The 20,577-nt window shown below is 50.1% G+C and overlaps 7 protein-coding genes across 7 annotated transcripts; 2 read left to right on the top strand and 5 right to left on the bottom strand.

The window, feature by feature from the left end:
• Window positions 1-14: 14 nt before the first annotated feature.
• GGI43DRAFT_396026 (protein disulfide isomerase PDI1) lies at window positions 15-1,930 on the bottom strand. The gene is made up of 2 exons (XM_083204920.1): window positions 1,657-1,930; window positions 15-1,556 (listed from the first exon to the last, which is right to left on the bottom strand). Exons 1-2 carry the CDS (start codon window positions 1,790-1,792, stop codon window positions 205-207), a joined length of 1,488 nt encoding a protein of 495 aa, XP_083064039.1. The 5' UTR covers window positions 1,793-1,930; the 3' UTR covers window positions 15-204.
• Window positions 1,931-3,282: 1,352 nt separating this feature from the next.
• On the bottom strand, window positions 3,283-3,814 carry GGI43DRAFT_396031 (uncharacterized protein). The gene has a single exon (XM_083204921.1). The coding sequence runs from the start codon at window positions 3,794-3,796 to the stop codon at window positions 3,470-3,472; it is 327 nt and encodes a 108-aa protein (XP_083064040.1). The 5' UTR covers window positions 3,797-3,814; the 3' UTR covers window positions 3,283-3,469.
• GGI43DRAFT_244446 (NADH:flavin oxidoreductase/NADH oxidase) lies at window positions 3,283-5,429 on the bottom strand. Its single transcript, XM_083200729.1, has 2 exons — window positions 4,615-5,429; window positions 3,283-4,551 (listed from the first exon to the last, which is right to left on the bottom strand). Exons 1-2 carry the CDS (start codon window positions 5,317-5,319, stop codon window positions 4,003-4,005), a joined length of 1,254 nt encoding a protein of 417 aa, XP_083064041.1. The 5' UTR covers window positions 5,320-5,429; the 3' UTR covers window positions 3,283-4,002.
• Window positions 5,430-7,811: 2,382 nt separating this feature from the next.
• GGI43DRAFT_380404 (heme peroxidase) lies at window positions 7,812-8,925 on the bottom strand (the record flags this gene model as incomplete). The annotated part of the gene is made up of 2 exons (XM_083202976.1): window positions 7,812-8,395; window positions 8,457-8,925. 2 exons carry the CDS (start codon window positions 8,923-8,925, stop codon window positions 7,812-7,814), a joined length of 1,053 nt encoding a protein of 350 aa, XP_083064042.1.
• A 280-nt stretch (window positions 8,926-9,205) lies between these two features.
• Window positions 9,206-10,455, top strand: GGI43DRAFT_244392 (uncharacterized protein). Its single transcript, XM_083200728.1, has one exon. The coding sequence runs from the start codon at window positions 9,303-9,305 to the stop codon at window positions 9,930-9,932; it is 630 nt and encodes a 209-aa protein (XP_083064043.1). The 5' UTR covers window positions 9,206-9,302; the 3' UTR covers window positions 9,933-10,455.
• Window positions 10,456-11,077: 622 nt separating this feature from the next.
• Window positions 11,078-13,462, bottom strand: GGI43DRAFT_420791 (uncharacterized protein; the record flags this gene model as incomplete). Its single annotated transcript, XM_083207859.1, has 4 exons — window positions 11,078-12,521; window positions 12,898-13,001; window positions 13,081-13,296; window positions 13,391-13,462. The coding sequence occupies 4 exons, from the start codon at window positions 13,460-13,462 to the stop codon at window positions 11,078-11,080; spliced, it is 1,836 nt and encodes a 611-aa protein (XP_083064044.1).
• Window positions 13,463-14,513: 1,051 nt separating this feature from the next.
• Window positions 14,514-18,970, top strand: GGI43DRAFT_396068 (SacI homology domain-containing protein). Its single transcript, XM_083204922.1, has 4 exons — window positions 14,514-15,372; window positions 15,430-17,225; window positions 17,306-17,525; window positions 17,578-18,970. The coding sequence occupies exons 1-4, from the start codon at window positions 14,729-14,731 to the stop codon at window positions 18,839-18,841; spliced, it is 3,924 nt and encodes a 1,307-aa protein (XP_083064045.1). The 5' UTR covers window positions 14,514-14,728; the 3' UTR covers window positions 18,842-18,970.
• Window positions 18,971-20,577: the final 1,607 nt, after the last annotated feature.

The following is a 20,577-nucleotide window of genomic DNA, read 5'->3' on the forward strand; positions in this document are numbered from 1 at the left end:
TGGGACAAAACAAGTATCTTTCAAGTTGGTGATCAAATTCGAATGCTTTCATCAAAGCAATGCCCCTGATGGGCGTAAAGCTAGTATGCAATTGCTAGTACTTATTTAGATAGTCCATTAACCAGCGCCGACGTTTGTTTCGTCAAGAATCAAATCCCACAATTATACAGTTTTTACTTATTTTGTTTTACTTATTTTGTTCCTTTACAGCTCATCGTGATCATCCGCAGCCTTGGCCTCTTCGGAAGCCTTCTCCTCAACAGGAGGCTCGGGGACCTTGACGGAGGCCTTGTACTTGCCGTTCTCCTCGATGAACTTGATAAAGTCCTCAATAGTGCGGGCACCGCTGTAGGTGACAGGGTTCTTCTTGTCACCGGCGGGGTAGAGCTTGATGGTGGGGAAGCCCTGAATCTCATCAGGGACATCGTTGTTGGTAGCGTCGACCTTGGCAATGGTAACCTTGTCCTTGAACTCGCTGTCGGCGTACAGGCTGGCGAGCTCCTCGTACTTGGGAGCAAGAGCCTTGCAGTGACCGCACCAGGGAGCGTAGAACTCAATGAGGACATCCTTGTCGTTGTTAAGAACAATTTCGTCGTAGGTGTGGGCAACGACAGTGTAGACGGGGCTCTCCTGAGTCTCGGGGATAGGCTCAGACTTGACGCTGGCCTCGATCTTGCCAGCGGCAAAGTCATCAACAAACTTGGCGACGTCCTTCTCCTTCAGCTCCTTCTCCTGGTCAAAGGGGAACTTCTTGTTGTTCTCAATGTCGTGGATGGCAAAGGCAGGGAACTTGTCAGTCTTGAGGTTGATGTTGCCGGCGTGGGAGCCGAAGCTGCTGGCGTCGATGGTAGCGAAGTTGATCTTGCCCTTGTACTTCTCAGCGATAGGCTTGAAGGACTTGCTGAGCTCATCACGCTCCTCTGGGGTCTCGGCGAAGATGTAAGCCAGTGGGATACCGGCAGACATGTATCCGGCATAGGTCTCAGGGCCAACCTCGCCAACGAGGGGAGTGGCGGCAACAGAGGCGAATGTCTTGATGGCCTCAGCGTCGAACTTCTCGGTGAAAACGTTCTTGCCCTCGTCAAAGGACTTGTAGAGGACGATGGAAGGGAACTTGACACCCTCAGCCTCAGCAACAGCAGCATCGTTGACACCACCGAAGAGGTATGTGTCACGCAGCTCATCGGCAACAGAGGTGAAGGTCTCGTTGGAGGCCTTGTCATCAGCAGCGATGTAGGCGACCAAGACAACCTTGTCGGCGGTCTTGAAGTCCTCAACGGTGTCCTTGGTCAGGACAGAGACGGCGGGAAGTGACTGCTTCACCATGTATGAGGTAATGCCACCAGCCTTGCGCTGGCCAGTGTAAGGAGAGACCTGGTCAAGGCCACGGAAGACCTTGAGGGTGGGGTAGCCCTCGATGCCGTGCTCCTTGCAGAGCTCAGCCTCGTCGACACAGTCGATCTTGGCAAGCTTGATGTTCTTGTCCTTCAGTGTAGTAGCAGCTTCCTCATACTCGGGGGCGAGAGCCTTGCAGTGGCCGCACCAGGGAGCGAAGACTAGACATGACGATGTTAGCGGGGTTCATTGCCAGTGGCTGGCGGGGTAGGGGTAAAGGTTCTAGCAGCAGAACACGGAAACGGATGGATAGAGACATACACTCTGCCAGGACGAGATCATTGGACTTGATAAAGTCGTTGAAGGTCTCGCCGGTCAACTGGGTGACATCAGACTCGGCAATGGCCACACCGGCCATGGCGCCCATCAGGGCACACGCAAGACGCTTGTGATGCATGGTGAAGGACTGTGATGGGTATCTAGAAATGGAAAGGAAAAAAAAGTGGTGATGCAGGAATAGAGTTCCGTCGCAAGAAGATGGATGATGGAGGAGGTTTTGTAGGCCGCAGGATCTGTTAGCAGCACGGATGACTTAGACGCTTCAATTGAACAAGTGTCCCTTTGGCCAGATCTGGCTACCAGTTATGCTGATGGGTTCCTGAACCACACCTTTGCCAGGCCCCTTCTCCAGCCTAAAACTGGGCCCCGCCCTCCCTCAGCTCCCACTAATGCCGCCCTCTAAGGGAAGGCCGCTACAGCGCTTCCCAGCCTTCTTTTTCCCCTAGGTACAGGTATTTTGCAGGCCCTCAATCTAATAATGGTACCTGGTTGCCACCTGACAAATCCAAAAGTTTCACTCGTTCGCTAAAATACTGTACGAGCCACTTGAGTTTGATGACTTTCTGACCCATCAGTTTTAGAGCGTCGGATCTGGGCATGATTACTATCTGATTTTCCTGATTCCGCATGCCCTCAGTTAGACGATATTACCGACTCAAAACAGGCCACATCGCTACACGCCTCACGCAGCACATGTACTCCATAACAGCTGCCCCTCATGCATGCTGTGCCAAGGCGAGCTTTGACTGGATGGCCAGCTCTAAGCCCCGGCTCCAGAGCCTCGCTGCGTCAGTAGCAGCCGCCAATAGCGGCTAGCGCTACACTGGCCAAGAGGATTGTGGACGAGACAATCAGCAGGGCGAGGAAAGGCTAAAGTATGGATATGGAGCACTATTGCCCACAGTGGCTTGTGCTACCTGACATAGGGAGGTCGATAACCCTAATGCTAATGCAGACGGGATATCCAATATTGGGGTTTATACGGAGGATTGGACTCTATACGGAGCATAGAAGAGGACACTTCATCAACTAGTCGCTTGCCACCCGTACCTGGGCGCCCTCAAACAGGTACACCGGCTGCGGCTCTGCGGCTGCATCGTTATGATCTCCCCACATCAAGTGGATTGGTTGTATAGCCGGTGGCATATATACAAACAAAATAATGACATGCTCGGATAATATCGAGAACGTGGTACAAGATTGAGTAGATATTCAGCGGAATATCTCATCCATTGACTATTGCTTGGCGAACACTGAGCGCTGAGGTAGGTACTTAGCTGTACACTAAGACACGTCAGAAACCAAACACTGTGCTCATAGTGCCTAATGCAGCAAAATGTATGTACAATGTAAGCAATCATCCGACTGACTCCATCCATGTACTTCGTAGTGTATACTTTATCCTGCATCAACCGTATCTAAAGTAGCCGGCCATGCGTGCCAGCGGGGCGGCTGCACATCCCGACGCTGGGGCAGTGGGACTGTGGCCACTGATTAAAAGACATGTAGCCAAGAGGTGAAATGGCAATGTTCCAAGTATGTACAATTATGTAGGGGCCGTAATAATATGGAGTAATGTACGGAGTAGTCGTACGAAGTAGTAATACGGAGTAATATAGCAGCGTTGGCAGTTCTGTCAAACACAAGAGCTAACACATTGTGGCTATATTGGGTATATACGGGGCGATCAGCATTCTTCCCTACCCGAATGCAGCGCCAGACATGGGTGTCATTACTGCTATTATCGCCAATACTACTCCGTATAGCGGTTGATATTACCCTGGCCGTTTCCCCATTATGAGACATAGGTAGATACATTTCGGGGGTTAAATGCGCAGCCGTACAGACCACCAAGGCCACATCCGAGCCTCACCCGCGATACCCGATGACCAGCTGAAGATGATATCTGTCCATATGACAACTGATCTTCTACCCCTTGCCAAGAAACAGGAGACGGTAGAGTTAAATAATCAAATACAGCATATGACAAATCAATAGGCGAGCGTAAGAAGATCGTCTCAGCACCACTATGTATGCCTGTGCAGCAAGAATTGTACATATATTCAAATGATCCTTCTAGTGCTGATGACAGTGCTATATATATACACATGCACACACACATATATATACAAACCTGGAAAGCAGAATTGGATATCATGATGAATATTGAGTTTAAATTAGCTTCAAAATAGAAATATTTGAGCAACATGCGGAGTATCTACTATCTACTGAGTAACTCTGCAGCAAAAAAGCGCTGAAACCTTTTATGTCTATCCCATGGGTGTATTTTTCCTTATTCCCTTCCCTTAGATGCACAACACCAAGACCTTAGAACTTCTTGCTAAAGTCCGTTCGGGGCCCGGCTCTTGAGTACTGGTTCGGCCACTTAACAGCCACCTTGAGCTCGTGAGCCACTCTCAACACCCACTCAGGCTCTCGTAGGAACTGTCTCGCCACCAGGGCCAGGTCGGCCGCAGCCTCGGGGCCCTCCTGAACAACGTCGTGGGCGATCTGGGAGTCGGTGATGAAGCCAACGGATCCGATAAGCAGGTTGTTGCCTTCGGCGCGGAGGGCCTTGCGCACGGTGCGTCCAATATCGATCTGGAAGGACTTGGAGTCGGGGAACTGCTGCTCGTAGTTGTTGCCGCCGCTGCTGATGTCGAGGACGTCAATGCCCCATGAAGAGACAAGCTTAGCGAGCTTGGTGGTTTCCTCGACGTCCCATGAGGGCTGGCCGGCCCACTCCATCCACTCGGTGCCGGAGACTCGCAGCCAGAGGGGCATGGTCTCGGGGATGACGGCGCGGACGGCCTCGGTGATTTCACGGGCGAAGCGGATACGGTTCTCAAAGCTTCCGCCGTACTTGTCAGTTCGTTTCTACATGCATGTTAGCCACTATATAATTATTTATATTATCACCATAAGTAGGTAAGCACTTACGTTGCTCAGAGGCGACAAGAATTCGTTAATCAGGTATCCGTGAGCACCGTGGAGCTCAATGACATCAAATCCAGCCTCGACCGAGCGCTTGGCAGTCTCGGCAAACTTCTGGACAAGTCCCTCGACCTCCTGAGTGGTCAATTCCTTGGGAAGAGCGTGGTCGTCGTGGAAGGGAATTGCACTGGGGCCAACAACATCGTTAGGCCATCCGCCAGCGCTCTCATCGGCCACCGTCTTGTTTGCAGTGCCTCCAATCCAGGGGGCAAGAGTGCTTGCCTTGCGGCCGGCGTGGGCAATCTGAATGGCAGCCTTGACTCCCTGGCTGTGGATGAAGTCGGTGACTCGGCGCAGAGGGGCAATCTGGGAATCCTGCCACAGACCAGAGTCCTGAGGGGAAATACGGCCGCGGGGCTCAACGGCGGTGGCTTCGACGATGATGAGGCCAGCGCCGTGGAGGGCCAGCTGACCGAGGTGCACCAGGTGATAGTCGGTCAAGTGGCCATTGTCGGCGCTGTACTGGCACATGGGAGACACGACGATGCGGTTGTGTAGCTCGACGGAGCGCATGCGCAGCGGCTGGAAGACAGTCGGGGCCGATGCTTTGTCTAGAGCAGTGCCGGCGGGAGGGTTCTGAGCGGGAGTGTAGAAGGGCACTCCGGGAGCGGGAGTGTTCTCCAAGTTGCTGCTGGTGCCGATGCTGCCCATTTTGCTGATTGCGTTGTTCTATTGATTAAAGACTGATAATGAGTCTGATGTTGAGACTTGGATATATATAAAGTGTAACCCGCTCAAGAGGACAATATGCGTAGATGAGGTATAGATACAACAGGTAGATACCTATATGTATATAGTTCTAAGGTATATATGCTGATATAAACAGGAAAGAGGAAAATGTGTTTAAATGCTTGGATAAATGCAAACGATGCTATACTTCAGATTCCGAGACCGCATGTCCAATCGTTCGTCCTTCTCTCGACTTTATATATCCTGACCCTACCATGGTGCCCCCGCACGCCAACCAGTCCGATCGATGTTGCAATGGATAACGCGATAGAAACCGGCCGAAAACTCTCCAATGTCTAATGTCTCCTCTCCTAAGCCCGATGCAGATTACCAAAGCAGAGGAGCCATTATTTTCGGATTCGCGCCAATCTCTCGGCATGGTGTTCCGTTCCATAGCAGGGGAGAGCCAATCTTGCGGATGGAGCTTACTAAACTTGGTAGCTATGACGGCAATAGCTGTAGGGCTGCCCTCTTTTGCGGTCAAAGTTGCCTAGCTTTTGCAGCCTAATTGCCCGCCTATCGCTGTGTGGCTTGCTCTTTTTTCTGCATGCTTGTTTTTGGAAAAATTTTCCTCTAATAGGAAACCGGTCGTGGGGCTTGTAGAAGCTTGCTGAATAATATCATTGAAGATTCTGCTTAACTAATAGGGCGGCCAGAGTTGCCCTCTCACTTACTCAAGCATGTTTGGCGGCGATAATCCATCCGGGTTTTAGATCTGCCTATTTGGCCGTTTTGCCGAATACCTAATTTTTTTCGTTCTCGTTTCTACAGCATTTGGGTATCGTCTCTCTAGGCTAACCCGCTTTCCAGCTTCCATCGAAAATTCCATTGCTTTTCGCTTTCGCTTTCCCGCTCTCGAGACGGCAACATCCGTAAATCTTCCCTTTTGAGGCGGCAGTATCCGCAGTGTTAAGCTCCCTTTGCATTAAGCTGTATTCCGATTCCGATGTGAAGACGGGGCCTCGGCACCGAAGGCCGGCTGGCCCTTTAACGTGGTGCAATAGCGAGACATATAGATAGATGGCATCTGCTAAACATTACTAAGACAGCCAATAACGTGCTTTCTTGCACTTCTTCTTGAGTCCCTCTTTCCTGGATCAAAAGGGTCCCCTCTCTTGTCTCCTCTCTTTACCCTTCGGGTATTATACCGAAGGGCCGGGAGTGAATCATTGATACATTGAATCTTGTCTCGTAAATTGGGCCCTGTCCTTAAAAAGTGGAATGATGTTGAACAAAGAAGCGCATCGAATGTGTAGCTTTCTTAGGTTTCGTATCTGGCGTTGCTAGTTTCGTGGCACTTGTCTCGTGTTAATGAGATCATGGGTAAAGAAAATTACGTGCTTCTCTTGGTTAGCTTTACCTTTTGCCTCTTGTTTATAGAGCGGGCCTTATCTCGGCCATAATGATTATGAATTGGTTGTCTATTCTGTATTGGTAATGACGGAGAAAAAAAAAGAGGTTTGCTTAGTCTCATATTACAAATACTGTTAATACGATGCTGCACTGCAATCTACAATTGAGAGGGCCGATAAGGTTATCGGAGCTGAAGCCCAACATACACCTGATAACGAACACCAAAAATTAGTCTCTCTCTGAATACACCATCTAACATCCCATTTGATATCTCAAAATCTCTTATTCCAAGCTCTACATAATGTTTTAACGCTCTATTCGCCAAGTGCCGCCCAAGGCTGATCTTCGGCTCATCATCCAGAGATCTAGCAAATAAGAACCACTCCGGCTTCCCTGTCCAAAGCCTGAGAGTGCGGGGAAGGTGGCTGTAGTCAGTCCCGTCATGGGCCGTTTAGCCAATAGCAACTTGCTTGAAAGTCAGATTGTCGTGTACAGCACGGCTGGAGAGGAGGTAGTTAGAGCAGTAGGCAGTACTTAAACTGCATCAAAGTAGCATTTGTGATCCAGGCCGTCACCTCCTCATTTCAACTCTAGCCGTGCCACCTTCTCGGCTTCCATCACCTTTCCACTCCCCAAATTACGGGTGCAACTATAAGTGCATTTATAAATAACATATCAATTTCTATTACTTGTACAACTCAGTCACTCAGTTACGAATCGTCATGGAGTTTGGGAACATAAAAGGCTTGTCTTCTATTTTGCTAAAGTACAGAGCATTGGCAGAGGTATAAAATGGAACAAGGAAAAAAAGCCCAATTGGGCTCAACAAAAACGCAGTTTTGAACAAATGCGGTAAAAACAAAGAAAGGGCCGTTGCAAGCTTTCCTAGCTTGTCTTTTTAGCAGGTCTCCCCGCTTGACTGTAACGGTTTCATGCCGTAAGTGTGCCCTACATGTCTATACATGTCTAAAAAATACTCTCAAGTCTATAGCCCGCGCTCCGTATTGACAATGCTAGTTCCCTACGCCATCTCCTCTTCACATCTACATGAATTCAGGAGTTTAAGCGGTGGTCTTGAAGGTCATTGACTGGGTGCCCTCAGCGAAAGGAACACCGAGTTCGAACAGCTTGACGAGAACGGCGGAGAAGTCCTTGAAGAAAAGGTCGTTGTCGGCGGCGTACTTCTCAACCCAAGGCTTGAAAGCCTTGTCCTGGACCAGGACAACATCGGTGGGAAGCATCATGAGGGTCTTGGTGGTCTTGTCCTCGTACTGCTTGGGGCCGTCCCACTTCTTCTGGGGCCACTTCTCCTCAAGAAGGAGGCGGTAGAAGTCGTTGGTCACAACGGTAGGGGAGAAGGTCCAAGGACCCTCGTAGCCAGATCGGGTGGAGTGGCATCGGCCGATGGCGTGGCCACCGCTGAGGGCGACAATTTCCTGGTCGTTGAAGCCCATGCGGTAGAAGATGTCACGCAGGTGCTTGGCGCCCTGGCTGGCGTCGGGCAGACGGCCATCGGGGGTGCAGGCGGCAGCGTCGTTATCGCGGCGACCAGGTCGGTAAGGGACGACGGGTCCCAGCATCTCCTGGACGGCGCAGACACCGGCAAGGATCCAGAGATCAGAGTAGGTGATCCAGGGGTACTTGGCTGTAGTAAGTTGTTAGCGTTGGGCATGGAACCAACATGGAATGCAGCAAAAAAGACTCACCCTTGATAGGCTCGAGGAAGTCACGAGCAGCAATCAGACCAGCGTTGGCACCGTGTCCGCTCTCGGGAGCAAATCGCATAGTGGCACCGTTGCTGCCACCGGTCTTGGTCTCCTTGTCGTAGGTACCGCTGGCGTGCCATGCGAGACGCACCAGGACGGGACCATAGCTGCCATCATCATAGTCCTCGACCTCCAGGCGGCTGGCGATGTCGTTGTAGACCTGCTGGTAGTGGGCCTGGGTGGGAACGAAGCTGCTGGGAGAAGAGGCACCAGAGGTGAAGTACCAGATACCCAGACCAGCGGTTGCGGCAGCGAGACCGAGGTAGACAACGGGGCTGGACTTCTTCTCGGCCTCAGATGAGTAGAAGCGGTGGCCCTGCTGGCGGAAAGCCTGTCGAGGGGCAGCAGCGAAGCTGCGGGTGGTGGTGCGGGTTGCCACGCGGGCAAACTGACGGGCAGCGGAGGCCATCTGAACGACGATGCGAGCGAAAACGTTAGCGATATGTGAACAGACGAGCGAGGAAAGGTCTATATGGGCAGGGGAAGCAGCCGGGTCAAGGGCCCAACGATGGTTATCAGGGTCTCTCCGAGCCTAAGGCCGCTTCTATCTCTACGCAAGAAAGATAAGAGAGAAGAAAGAGATATTGCTCACCTTGACTGTGGATTGGGGAGGATACGCTGACACAGCGAGAGAGAAAGTGAGGAGGAAAGAAGGGGAGGGTGGGAGGTAATATGGCCGAGGGAAGGAAGGGTAGAAGAAGGAAGAAACGTATTACTTGAGAAAAAGAGAGCGAGAGAGGATCGGGAGTCTAGAAAGAAAAGGACCCTCTGTCACCATAGTGAACGATGCAAATTGGAATTGCCTTAGTGGCCAGCCAGGCGTCGTCAGACCCGCACCCCAGCGGAGATGCTCCACGCTCTGACACTGGGGCTCGGAAGGTTCTTGATATCGATTTTTGGGCTATTGAAATGAGATCTCGCTGGGCATTGGAGAGAATTGCCTGCGTGCGTTCTGTTGACGCAAAAAAAAAAGTTTGGGCAAAATGTTGTGATATGCGCCGCAGGAAAAAAAAAAAATCAAGAACCCCTCATCCGAACCCCAAATCTTCTTGGACCCTTTACTGCCAAACAGGTACCGACATATCGTTAGTCCCTCAGGACCCAACGCATTCACAAGCCAGCAAAGACAAGGCTAACGAGTACTTTTTACGAATTCTTCGTAAGCCGTCGTTAATTCCTTCTCCAGGGTTCCTCTTCCTATGTGCCGAATCGCCCCTCCGTCTTCGCATCTCACTCTGTTCCGACTCAACGCAGCCAATCACAGAGCTCAATCTATGCCGCAAGTCTCTGCCATCCATCGATGATGCCGCAGCCGCCCCCCAAAAGACAAAATCATGCCATCTCGGGCCTCCGCCCTCCGGCTCCGCGTTTTCGAACCCTGGGAGATTCCTTGCTTCTCTTCTAATGCCTTTTTAACCAGAGTGCCTCTTCCATATTATGCCTATTATCCCGCTGAAAACCGAAAAATCTCTAAGATAATTTGTCTCTTTACCAGTTCCCCTCCCCCAACACCCACTGCTATCAGCATACCCAAGTATCTTGCATTGCTCCGGCTCATCCACTCATAATTCATCATCCCTCAGCTCAAGGTCGTCATTTTCTTTTTTTTTCCCGCTCCACTCCCTAGTTGGAAAGACAGCCGAGCGGAAAGCCGAGAGGACCAAAAAGGTTAAACTAGGTAATTTAGCTGCGAGTGTGGCGTGGGGCTTATTAACTCGATGTTGACACTTGAGACGGCGGGAGCGTGTAAGCGTAACGCCTTGTGCCTGACAATGGAAAGGAGGACCCTGATGACTGATTGAGAGGCGCTAAATTCAAAGAAGGAAACAAATAGCCGCTGTGGGCTTCGCAACTTTTGCGACGAGAAGTCATTGGCTCGAGTGAATTTCGTCAGCGCCCAGCTACCTCGCAGCTGCTTTCTGGATGCGGTATGCGTCGGCGAGCCACGTGGAGTCTTGGGCCATAAGTCCCGGTTCCTGTATTTCCCGCGTGTTATGGCTTGTCTACGCTTATACTTGCTCGAATAGAAATAGAGGCTGCATGTACCTCGGTCTCGTTGCTTGCTGGTACTAACCTGAGCTTTCGTGAAGGAATACAAAGAATAAATATTCAACAATGCAAAGGATACGGCTTAACCATTGCCCCGTAGATATGGGTTTATTTTTTATTATTTTAGTTCATAATCTTTTTGAGCCAATGACTTTCGTTTTCGTTTATTAGATTCATAGAGACCTCGTTCGCGTTTCAGCGAGACGTTCCCTTTTGAAGCAGAGTCAACCCATCTGCAGCTCCCTTTCGGGGAACTATACAATTACTATACGTGAAAAAAAAAAAAAAGACAAGACCCCTCCGTATCATTCGCGGTTCGCATCCAAATCTGTCTGCTAGCAAAGAAATCCGCCACTCCTTGTAGTGTCCAGCAAATGACAAAATACACAACCATTCATCATCTTGGTGTAACGATATAACATCTTGATGTGACGCTCCGAAATATCAATGATACCAGCGGCAGGCTGTTCGCAACATCTGTCCGACTTGCGTCCGGCTGTTGCTAACCTTTATTAGTTGAAATCGGCAGATCCCTGGGCCTCCGCATTAGCCTCCGGGTGAGCTTCGTAAAAGTTTAGGTATCTAGTCTGAGCTTTGCGCTGGCTAGCTGCATCAAGCTCTCCGAGTGATGTTCCGTTCTCCTTGGCGCCAGTTGCACTTTTAGACGCGGTCGCAACAGACGCAGGCCTATGACTAAGTGTTAGCTGGAATCCTTCCGTTTCTTGGGAGATCGCATGGTTGACGGACCCAAACATTTGCCTGTCTACCGCCAGGAATTCCTTCATGGCATCCTTGCCACCGCGCTGAACCAGATAGTTCATATAGACTTGAGCCAGCTCGCGCTTGACTGAGGCGGGCAGCCGGCTTCTGCTGCGGAACTCATCAAAGACATGCTTGATACGCTCTGCTTGCTGAGTCTCTGCATCCTTGTCTGGTGTGGCTTGCTCCAGTTCAAACTGGAACCACTTATCCCAGAATATCCTGCTGTCTGCATACCACTGCACATTCTTAAGGAAAACTGCTCGGGCTTCTTCAGTAGAGTTCTTGCCCTTCCATAGCAGTATTGCCCACTCAGCCACAAGAGCGGCTTTGGTATACAGATCAACAGTTGGAGCATCGATTTGATCTTTGAGGACTTGGATAGCAGCTTCAGTGCCATTCTGGCGACGCTCAAGGTTCGCCCAAGAAATGATCACTTCGACGCAGTCCGGTAGCTTGACAAGGATAGCAGCATGAATATCGAGCGCAATGTCTACGCGGCCACAGCTCTCCTCGAAATATGCCCACTGCATACGAATTCCTGGTCGGCTGATAGGAACGAAGAGAGTTGATGCCCGAATATAGATATTGCGGACTTCTTCCTCTTTTCCAGGTTGCTCTGCCATCCACCGGGCATATCGGTACCAGAACTCGTCGTAGAAGGCGCAAGTTACGAGACATCGTTCATATAATGAGACGATTCTGTTGAAGTCGCCCTCAGCTTCTTCAAAGTCTAGGTATTTGCGCCAGTTATTGAGCTGGCTATGTTCAAGCTCAGTCACATGGAAATATGGTCGCTTATTTTCTGACTCATATGTCCAGCGCTTTGATACCTCGTTTTGTGTCTGGGTAAAGACCTCGTAGTACATCGCGTCGATCTTTCCTCGGACGTCTCTTTCAACCTCTAGCTCTGGCCGTTCGGCACCACCATACGCAGCTGTTTCAGCTGCAACTTCAGCCTGATATTTGGCCAGGATATCTGCCGTCACAACCTCTGCTAGAGGTTGGGTGTGGGACAGATTTCGAAATCTTTCATAGTAGCGAGCATACTGATGCAGTGGGATGCGGATAATTCGAGCATGTATGGCAAAGATTCGATCTTGAGCTTCTTGCCGCTCTTCGTACTCAATGTACTTGTCCCAAAAGGGATGGGCGAGGAAATCTAAACCGGCAAAGGTAGCTCCGCGTTCAAAGAGTCTGTGTATCCATGTCAGCAGCAGGCTCACAGGGGGTAGGGGTTTGGCGAGTATGGGAACAGAGGAGGGTCAGTACACAAAGGGGTGGTGACCATCTGGGAGTGTAGAAATCGAATTCTAGATCCCCAGTGGAGACAACGGTAGGAGCACGACGCAATGTTATGGGACGAAGAGTACATATCAACAAAGTCTGGGAAAAAGAGTGAGAGAGAGATCCCGGTATGATAGGGCCGCTGTGGCATATCTCACCATCAGACACGGTCGATAGTGAGCAGCAAAGCTCTTGACAGGTGTAAAGCCGAAATCATGATGCTTAAGCGCGATACTGCATTGGTAGAAGTCGTTATGGGGAAGGAAAAAGTGTCCTGAATACTTACTCTCTGACCAGCGTGGGGTCATGTGTTGTCTCCATTTTGAAAGAGCAGTAGTCGGTCCAAAGATCGACAGAGTTGGTTATGCTGGCGCAACCTCGCTCATAAACCTATATCCAGTGCCGTTAGCAGTGTATCACGACACCACCCTTGCAGAAAGGGCCTGAAACAAAGAATCTCCAAGCGCACCATTTCAGCTGACTCTGGGCCAGCGATATTGAATTCCAGATCAGCATATTTCTTCCAGTACCCAAAAAAGAGCGGGAACTTGAGCAGAAGTCGATCGTAGGCATCGCGAATCGTAGAGAGCGCCTGGGGGCTCGAATTTCTATTCAGGCCACCATCGAGAGCTTCGCAAGCCTTGATAAGGTTCTCCCAGCTTTCAAAGTTGTCCGGATTCGTCTCCTAAGCGGGGATAATTGAGTTAGCAACCAAACGCAACGGGCCAGCATCAGCCAGTTTGGTGACAACGAGCGATTGGCAGAGGAGGCTAACGTACCGTTTCAGCAGCGAATTTGCGAACCGACGCGTACTCCTCTTCGGAGCCGCCGTAATTGTTAAAGTCGCTCATGGAAGAATACTTGAAAGACGCGATTGAGGTTGGGACAAAAGAAATGTATGCGCAAAGGAGATGCAACAGCGCGAATAGGAGCTGAAAAAGTGCAAGGTTCAAGGTTATGGTTGACAGTAGAAGAACGTATGTGAGGCTGGATGTTTAGCTCTGATCGGCCTAGCGTCAATATGATGACTAAGCGTTGAAGATGCATATTTTTATTCGCAAGCGGGTCTTTGCAAATTCGGTTTTTCTCTTCTCTATAAACATGGCCAGTGATGATTCCCAAATTAAATTATGATAGGAAGAGAATGAACGCTCTCCATTCATGGCGAGCATGATCTCAAAAAGGATCTGAGGTCTGGCAGTTATAAAACGTCTTTTTTTGTTCTCAAGTTGGATTACTACCTCGTTAGGCAAGACTGTCTATGTGATAAGCATTGCATGGATTTTCTTTTATCTTGACAAATTCGGCAGATGACAGGTCAATAATTACTCCTGAAAATAGATCCTGAGCAAGAAAATGGATATTGAACAAGAGAATTGACACCTGCTGTGGCCAGGATCGACACGATGGTATTCATCTTTGTATAGGTACGATGGTTGCCTGAATAGACAATACGAAGCACGGGGTAAAGAGCACTGTGATCACGCATGATACTACAGCCTTCAACAACAACAGGCTACAGAAAGAATCTATGAATTAGGATTATGTAGATGAGAAAGATATTTTCAGTAGATGAAGCACCAAATCCGGGTTGCAATTTTCAGTCAATAGGCAAAATCCATGCCATGATCTGAGAGGTGAGAGCCAGTCTCTTTGCCACGTAAATAACTGGCAGGCTGTAGCTTGGGATGACTTAAAGTACATCTTCTTACCGGCTGTAACTACAATTTCTTCTCTATTTCACCGCTTTGCAGTTTGCAGCTGTTATACAGGGAGCTCTCTCAGCTCTCTGCTACGCTTTTTTGCTCTGCCACCAATTGGTGAGATAAGCATGCCCAAAATAGACGCTAAGTGCCGCCGATGTCACCAATGACATAGCGCGCTCGCTACAACAACCACAGAGCAACAGTCTAGCTTTACAGGAACACAGCGACTACCAGCAAAGGAAGGAATACCACAAAGAACAAGGCGGAGGACAGCTCGAAAGCAAGGCCTTCAATCGCTCCACTCAATTGCAAGGAGACCATGGATCAACAGGGACCTTAGATCCGCTTCCTACTTGCTTCGTCCCCCTGCCAGCCGCCCAGCTTCGCATTTGATGCCACGAGTCCATCATCATGGACACTCCGCCGGGCTCGTGGAGCGCGCAAGCTCCCGCGCCAGAAAAGTCGAGCGAGCTCTTCATCCGCGACTATCCGCACCGATCCATCGCGATTGTATCGTCCTCTCACGCCCTCATCCTGCGATATAGTTCGTCGGCGAACGAAGCGTTCGGCAGCGGTTCTCCCATTTCGCTCCCGTCCAGCAAGCCGCGCGGCGGAAGCGATTCCACGGCGGCCAAGTGCATGGTGGAATTCTCTCCTATAACAAAGAAGCTGCTGAAGGATTACCGACCGCTGACGCCGAGGCCGGTGTACGGAACTTTGGGCTTGATTTCAATCAACGGGGAAGTGTTTCTCTCCGTTATCACCCAGGCCGTGAGAGCTGCGACGGTCCGGCCTGGCGAAACTGTGGAAAGGATTGCGAGTGTAGATTTTTACTGCCTGAGTAGTGCCAACTACGACGATGTCGTGCCGCTCGAATTGCTGGACGGGGATTCCTCAGACGTTTTTGGATACAATTCATCATCGCCTTATGGCCAAGGACTAGGCCGAAGAGACGTGGCTATCGAACATCCATGTCACGATCTGCGCAGGCTTCTCAGCAATGGCTCTTTTTACTACAGCACGGATTTCGATCTCACTAACAGGGTACAAGACCGGTATGGTTTGCTACGAATTGCGGTTTTTACGGACATGTGCTGACTCCTATCTACAAGGCCTCTTAACTCGAACTCTTTTGAGATAGACAACTTTGACGACACGTATCTGTGGAACTCGTTTATGATCAGCCCATTAGTCCAATTTCGGTCCCGGTTGATGCCCCCAGAGCGCGAGGCACTGGATGCATCACGCATTCTCACCTCTGCAATCCGTGGGTTTTGTAAGACAATGACCATCCCGCAGAGTTCTTCGCCTTTAAAATCCAGGAGCGGCAGGCCATCCTTTTTATCACTCATTTCACGGCTTTCTTGTCGGCGGGCAGGCACTCGTTTCAATGCCAGAGGCATGGATGATAATGGCAATGTGGCAAACTTTGTTGAGACAGAGACGACGTTCTGGTCTCCCTCAGGAGTTCTCTTTTCTTATGCCCAGATTCGAGGATCAGTTCCGGTCTTTTGGGAACAGGCGGCGGATCTCTTACCCGGTCGCCAAAAAATCACCATTACCCGGCCTCCGGATGCAACGCAGCCAACGTTCAACAAGCACTTTGATGACCTCGCGCAATCTTATGGTGCTGTCCATGTTATCAATCTTTTGAGTGCAACTAAACCGGGTGAAGTCGAGCTAGCCTCGATGTACCAGCAGTGCATCAGACGCTCCCCGTTAAGCCGACCTGCGCAGCAGCAGTCAGAGGATCACGCATTGCTACGCGAAACACATTACGATTTCCATGCCGAAACAAAGGGTCCAGCTGGATACGAAGCTGCTCGCGGGATCCGCCGATATATTGAAGGTTCATCCGACGCCTTCGCCTACTATCTAGCAGAGCATGAACGAACCGATAATCGCATGGTAGTAGTGCTCCAACAAGAAGGCGTCTTTCGCACCAATTGCTTGGATTGCCTCGATCGTACGAATCTGATCCAGACCTTGATATCTCAGATGGCTTTCGAGGCATTTTTGAATCATCGAAAAGAATACGCAGCCTCCGATTTCTGGATGAGGCATTCCAGTCTTTGGGCTGATAATGGTGATGCTCTCTCCAAGACTTACGCCGGAACTGGGGCTTTAAAGACGTCCTTCACAAGGCATGGGAAGATGTCACTAGCTGGAGCGGTGGCCGATATGCGAAAATCAGTTCAGCGTATCTACCACAACAACTTTATTGACCCTTCTCGGCAGATTACAATTGATATGCTGCTGGGTCTTTTGGTTGGACAAGCCCCTGTGCACTTGTTCGACCCCATCAGTGACTATGTTTCAATAGAGCTGGGCAGACGAAGCGAAGAGTTTACGTCATTCAACAATATTAGTATATGGGTCGGCACATTCAATTTGAACGGACGGACCGAAGGCATCGACTCTGACTTATCGCCGTGGTTATTCCCGCCGTCTCTGGGATCATCACAACCAGAGATATTCGTTGTCGCCTTTCAAGAGATAGTTGAGCTAAGCCCGCAGCAAATCATGAATAGCGATCCCACCAGAAAAGGTCTGTGGGAGAATGCAGTAAAAGAGACACTAAACCGGCGACAAGCTAGCCTGGGAGGGAAGAAATACGTGCTACTACGTAGTGGGCAGCTCGTAGGAGCAGCTCTGTGCATTTTCGTAAAATCGTCGTCTCTTGATCACATTAAGAATGTCGAGGGAAGTGTCAAGAAAACGGGATTGTCTGGGATGGCTGGAAACAAGGGAGCGGTTGCTATTCGTTTTGATTATGCAAACACTCATATATGCTTTGTCACAGCGCATTTAGCAGCAGGTTTTGCAAATTATGATGAACGGAATCGAGATTACGCAACGATTCACGATGGTCTACGATTTCAGAGGAATCGAGGGATCGAAGATCACGGTATGTTGATTTCTCAGTTGACTTGTCACTGCAGATCCGTAAAGAGACATTGGCAAAATGTGGCTAACAAGGATAAACAGATGCAATCATTTGGCTGGGCGATTTCAACTATCGAATCGGTCTCGGCTCAGAAGCCGTACGCGGCTTGGTAAAGAAGCGAGACTTTGAAACCATGTACAGCAACGACCAGCTAAATTTACAAATGGTAGCTGGGCTCGCATTTCAGTTTTATTCTGAAGCCCGCATCAACTTTATGCCCACCTACCGATTTGACATTGGAACAGACGTATACGATACTTCGTGAGTAGCACATCATCCTATGTAGAATTGCAGACATGCTAACATCTGGCAGTGAAAAGGCAAGAATACCGGCTTGGACGGACAGAGTACTGAGAAAGGGGGCTATTCTCCGCCAAACGGCGTATGACTCGGCTCCAACATTGATGTTTTCAGACCACAGACCGGTTTATGCCACGTTTGATTGCCGGGTCAGCCTCATCGATGAGGTGCACCGAAACGCAATTAGCCAGGAATTATACGACCGGCGGAAGGCGGAAGTGGGAGACTCGGCGGCACATGCCGATGGCGAAGACACTGAAGATGAAGACTTAATTGGATACGACGCTATCGAGCCTGGTCTACCCCCCGCGAGCTCAGACCGGCAGAAATGGTGGCTCGACAACCGACAGCCGGCCCGTGCCCAAATTCCCATTCCCAATGGTCGAGACGGCCAGCCAATGGCTTTGAATCCACACCGCCCTTCAAATCCCTTTGGCCATGGCGAAGAACTGGACTGGATATCAGTTTCGAGATCCTCACCTGGGGCGTCTCTTTCGAGCATATCCAGCTCGCCGTACGAGAAGCTTACACCTCCCAGGGGCATGAGTTCAGCTGGGCCTAGGAAGCTACCTCCACAATATGATCCGGCCACTCTCCCTGCTCAGGTGGGACGGATGAAGATTGGGGACGGTGATGGCGCGCGGAGTGCTCACGGAGACAGATCTAGCGCGGCTCCGCCTCCACCGCCACCCCGTCGTTCAGCAACAACGACGTCTGATATGGGCTCGAGCGCAGGGCTAGGCAGGTCTGCAAGTACAGTGGGGATTATTGGAGGAGCTGATGCTCCTGGCAAGATAGGAGGAACACAACCACTATGGACATCATCATCTCGGCCCACATCAGCGGCCTCTCAGACATCACAGCTATCGCAGCAGCTCAAGGCTGGGAAACCCGCACCCCCTGTGGCAAAGAAGCCGGCACACCTGTTGTCGACATCACCAGCCTCAACAACGTCGCTGCCCTCGACGTTGACATCAGGGAGCGGATTCAATAAAGCTAAATATAGCGACGGAGATTTTCAGCCACCGCTGCCGGCTCGTGCTTCAACAATGAGTGGTTCAGCCACTGGAAGGAAACCCGTTGCTCCTCCCAAACCTTTTATAAACATGAACATGAACGCAAACGCAAATACAAACGCAAATACTACAACGGCAACCAGAGGGCCCCCCATGTTGCCACAGCGATCAAGGCAGGTGAACCAGGGTCCTGTAGATCTACTGGAGGGTGGAGAGGAAGAGATGGGAGGCTGGGAGACACTGCAGCCGAGCGCAGCTTAGAAGAAGGGGGGAAAAGGCACGGGGTTGAGGCACAAGTGGCATCACGATGGTTACCGTCTTTATTATTAGACAAAAAAATGATATATGAATATGACTCTGAGGCATGAAGCTTGCCTTGGCATAAACAAACTTTTCTTTTGACTGTGAAGGTATATGCGCGCTTACTGAAGGAATATCACTATCACATGGGCTGAGTTTCCTGTAAGCCAGCGAGCCTGCAAGTGTATACGAAGTAGTACCGCCAGGCACATGTAAGAGTATCATCCCTGCTTTGGAAATAGATGAGGGCCAATTAGCGCCTGGGTGTCATTTCCATCCCTGGCGAATCAGAGCCTGCTGTGCGAGTACTAGCTGTAGACTTGCTTTTATTCACCTCACTTTTATGGTTTTCGGCTCGCCAAAGGCGGCCTGCGTCTTGTGTCATTCTCTAATTATATTTTCTGGCGTACCAGAAGACGTTTGCCGCGGTATGCAGCGCAAAAGAAGGGTTACCCTTATCTAGTTTGCGAATGGCGCTTTGTCACACCACCAGATTGGATGATTTACAACGGTCTTCCCACACACACTCTACGCATGGAAGAAGTTGGTTCTGGACGCTAATGCGGGGAAAATCCAAATCGAATGCGGTTCGTAGGCGACGATCCATACACGTTGATGATTCTACTGCCGAAATTTAAATGAATCGCAGGCCAATCCGAAAAAAGCCCGTAAGAATGTAGTGCAGCAACCTTTTCTAGCGCAAATCGCGGCCGATCGAGAAGGAACTTGGGTTTCCCCGTACAGTACGTGGTTTGTTTGCTTCGTTGCCGGTTACACCACCTTTCGGTACTCTCTCTCTCTTATCTCTCTCTTATCTCTCTCTAATTTCTTCTCTTTGTTTTGTTTTTGTCTGTGTGCATCACGGGCAGCGAGACAGGGAGGCAATGCTCAGGTAAGGGGTGGGTTAGTGGCCATGTGCTGAAAAGTTGGCAGTGGGTTCAATGTTTCTTGGCTTGTGACCAAATGAGACGTTCTAGTGAGGTACATTGCAGGCACGATAAGAATACAGTACAAGGGGAGAGGGGAGAGAAAGCAGCGGTTACCGAGACAGGGAGACTGTGTCTCTTTTTGGTCATAAGTGCTGGGTAGCATTTGGCTCATGTATCTCGTATCTAGGCTGAAAGGAAGAGATGACGATGCTCCCGACATTGCCGTCATTTCAGCCCTGTATATCCGTATACAAGCATCTATTTGTAGCAACACGGCTCATCTCATCTGTCTTTTGCAGAGATACGGCTCGGGCGGCTCGTCCATGTCAAATAAAACATCCTCGTCATCGTGTACTTTTAGTCTCAGGCTCCTCTAATACCGAAGACTGGCCGCAACTTGCTCAATGTCGCTGCGGTGGGCGCTTCGGCTCTAAAGGCGTTTCTCGCGATTCAGTGAAATTCGTTCCATTGATTCATTGCAGCAAGCCTCACCAGACTAGTAGCCAAACTAGAATGCCTCGGACTTCTCCATTCGGCATGAAATAACCGACCATCTACCAAACAGACACATGAACTATCATGTAAGTGGCAACGCCACCGCGTAGTCTCACTACTAGTGGTACGTGTATCTAGCCGTTGATACATATTTCTCCGCCGAGACATTGAATAATTGATCTGCCACGATACCTGGCTCCGATGCGGTACAGCCTGGTTTAGCCAAACAGAAAAAAGGGCAATCCCAATCCTACCTGACTGATCATTCTCACA

The sequence above is a fragment of the Trichoderma evansii genome (assembly GCF_050947405.1).
Source record: "Trichoderma evansii strain SZMC 28006 chromosome Unknown GGI43scaffold_3, whole genome shotgun sequence".
NCBI lineage: Eukaryota > Fungi > Ascomycota > Sordariomycetes > Hypocreales > Hypocreaceae > Trichoderma > Trichoderma evansii.

What these genes read in the sequence shown, in the direction of transcription:
- GGI43DRAFT_244392 (XM_083200728.1), top strand. Translation starts at nt 9,303, where the DNA reads ATGCAAATTGGAATTGCCTTAGTGGCCAGCCAGGCGTCGTCAGACCCG.
- GGI43DRAFT_396068 (XM_083204922.1), top strand. Translation starts at nt 14,729, where the DNA reads ATGGACACTCCGCCGGGCTCGTGGAGCGCGCAAGCTCCCGCGCCAGAA. An exon ending in TCGAGGGATCGAAGATCACG is followed by an intron (nt 17,226 to 17,305) that starts GTATGTTGATTT and finishes AAGGATAAACAG; the next exon opens with ATGCAATCATTTGGCTGGGC. An exon ending in ACAGACGTATACGATACTTC is followed by an intron (nt 17,526 to 17,577) that starts GTGAGTAGCACA and finishes AACATCTGGCAG; the next exon opens with TGAAAAGGCAAGAATACCGG.
- GGI43DRAFT_396031 (XM_083204921.1), bottom strand. Translation starts at nt 3,796, where the DNA reads ATGTGTGTGTGCATGTGTATATATATAGCACTGTCATCAGCACTAGAA.
- GGI43DRAFT_396026 (XM_083204920.1), bottom strand. Translation starts at nt 1,792, where the DNA reads ATGCATCACAAGCGTCTTGCGTGTGCCCTGATGGGCGCCATGGCCGGT. An exon ending in TGATCTCGTCCTGGCAGAGT is followed by an intron (nt 1,557 to 1,656) that starts GTATGTCTCTAT and finishes CGTCATGTCTAG; the next exon opens with TCTTCGCTCCCTGGTGCGGC.
- GGI43DRAFT_244446 (XM_083200729.1), bottom strand. Translation starts at nt 5,319, where the DNA reads ATGGGCAGCATCGGCACCAGCAGCAACTTGGAGAACACTCCCGCTCCC. An exon ending in TCTTGTCGCCTCTGAGCAAC is followed by an intron (nt 4,552 to 4,614) that starts GTAAGTGCTTAC and finishes ACATGCATGTAG; the next exon opens with AAACGAACTGACAAGTACGG.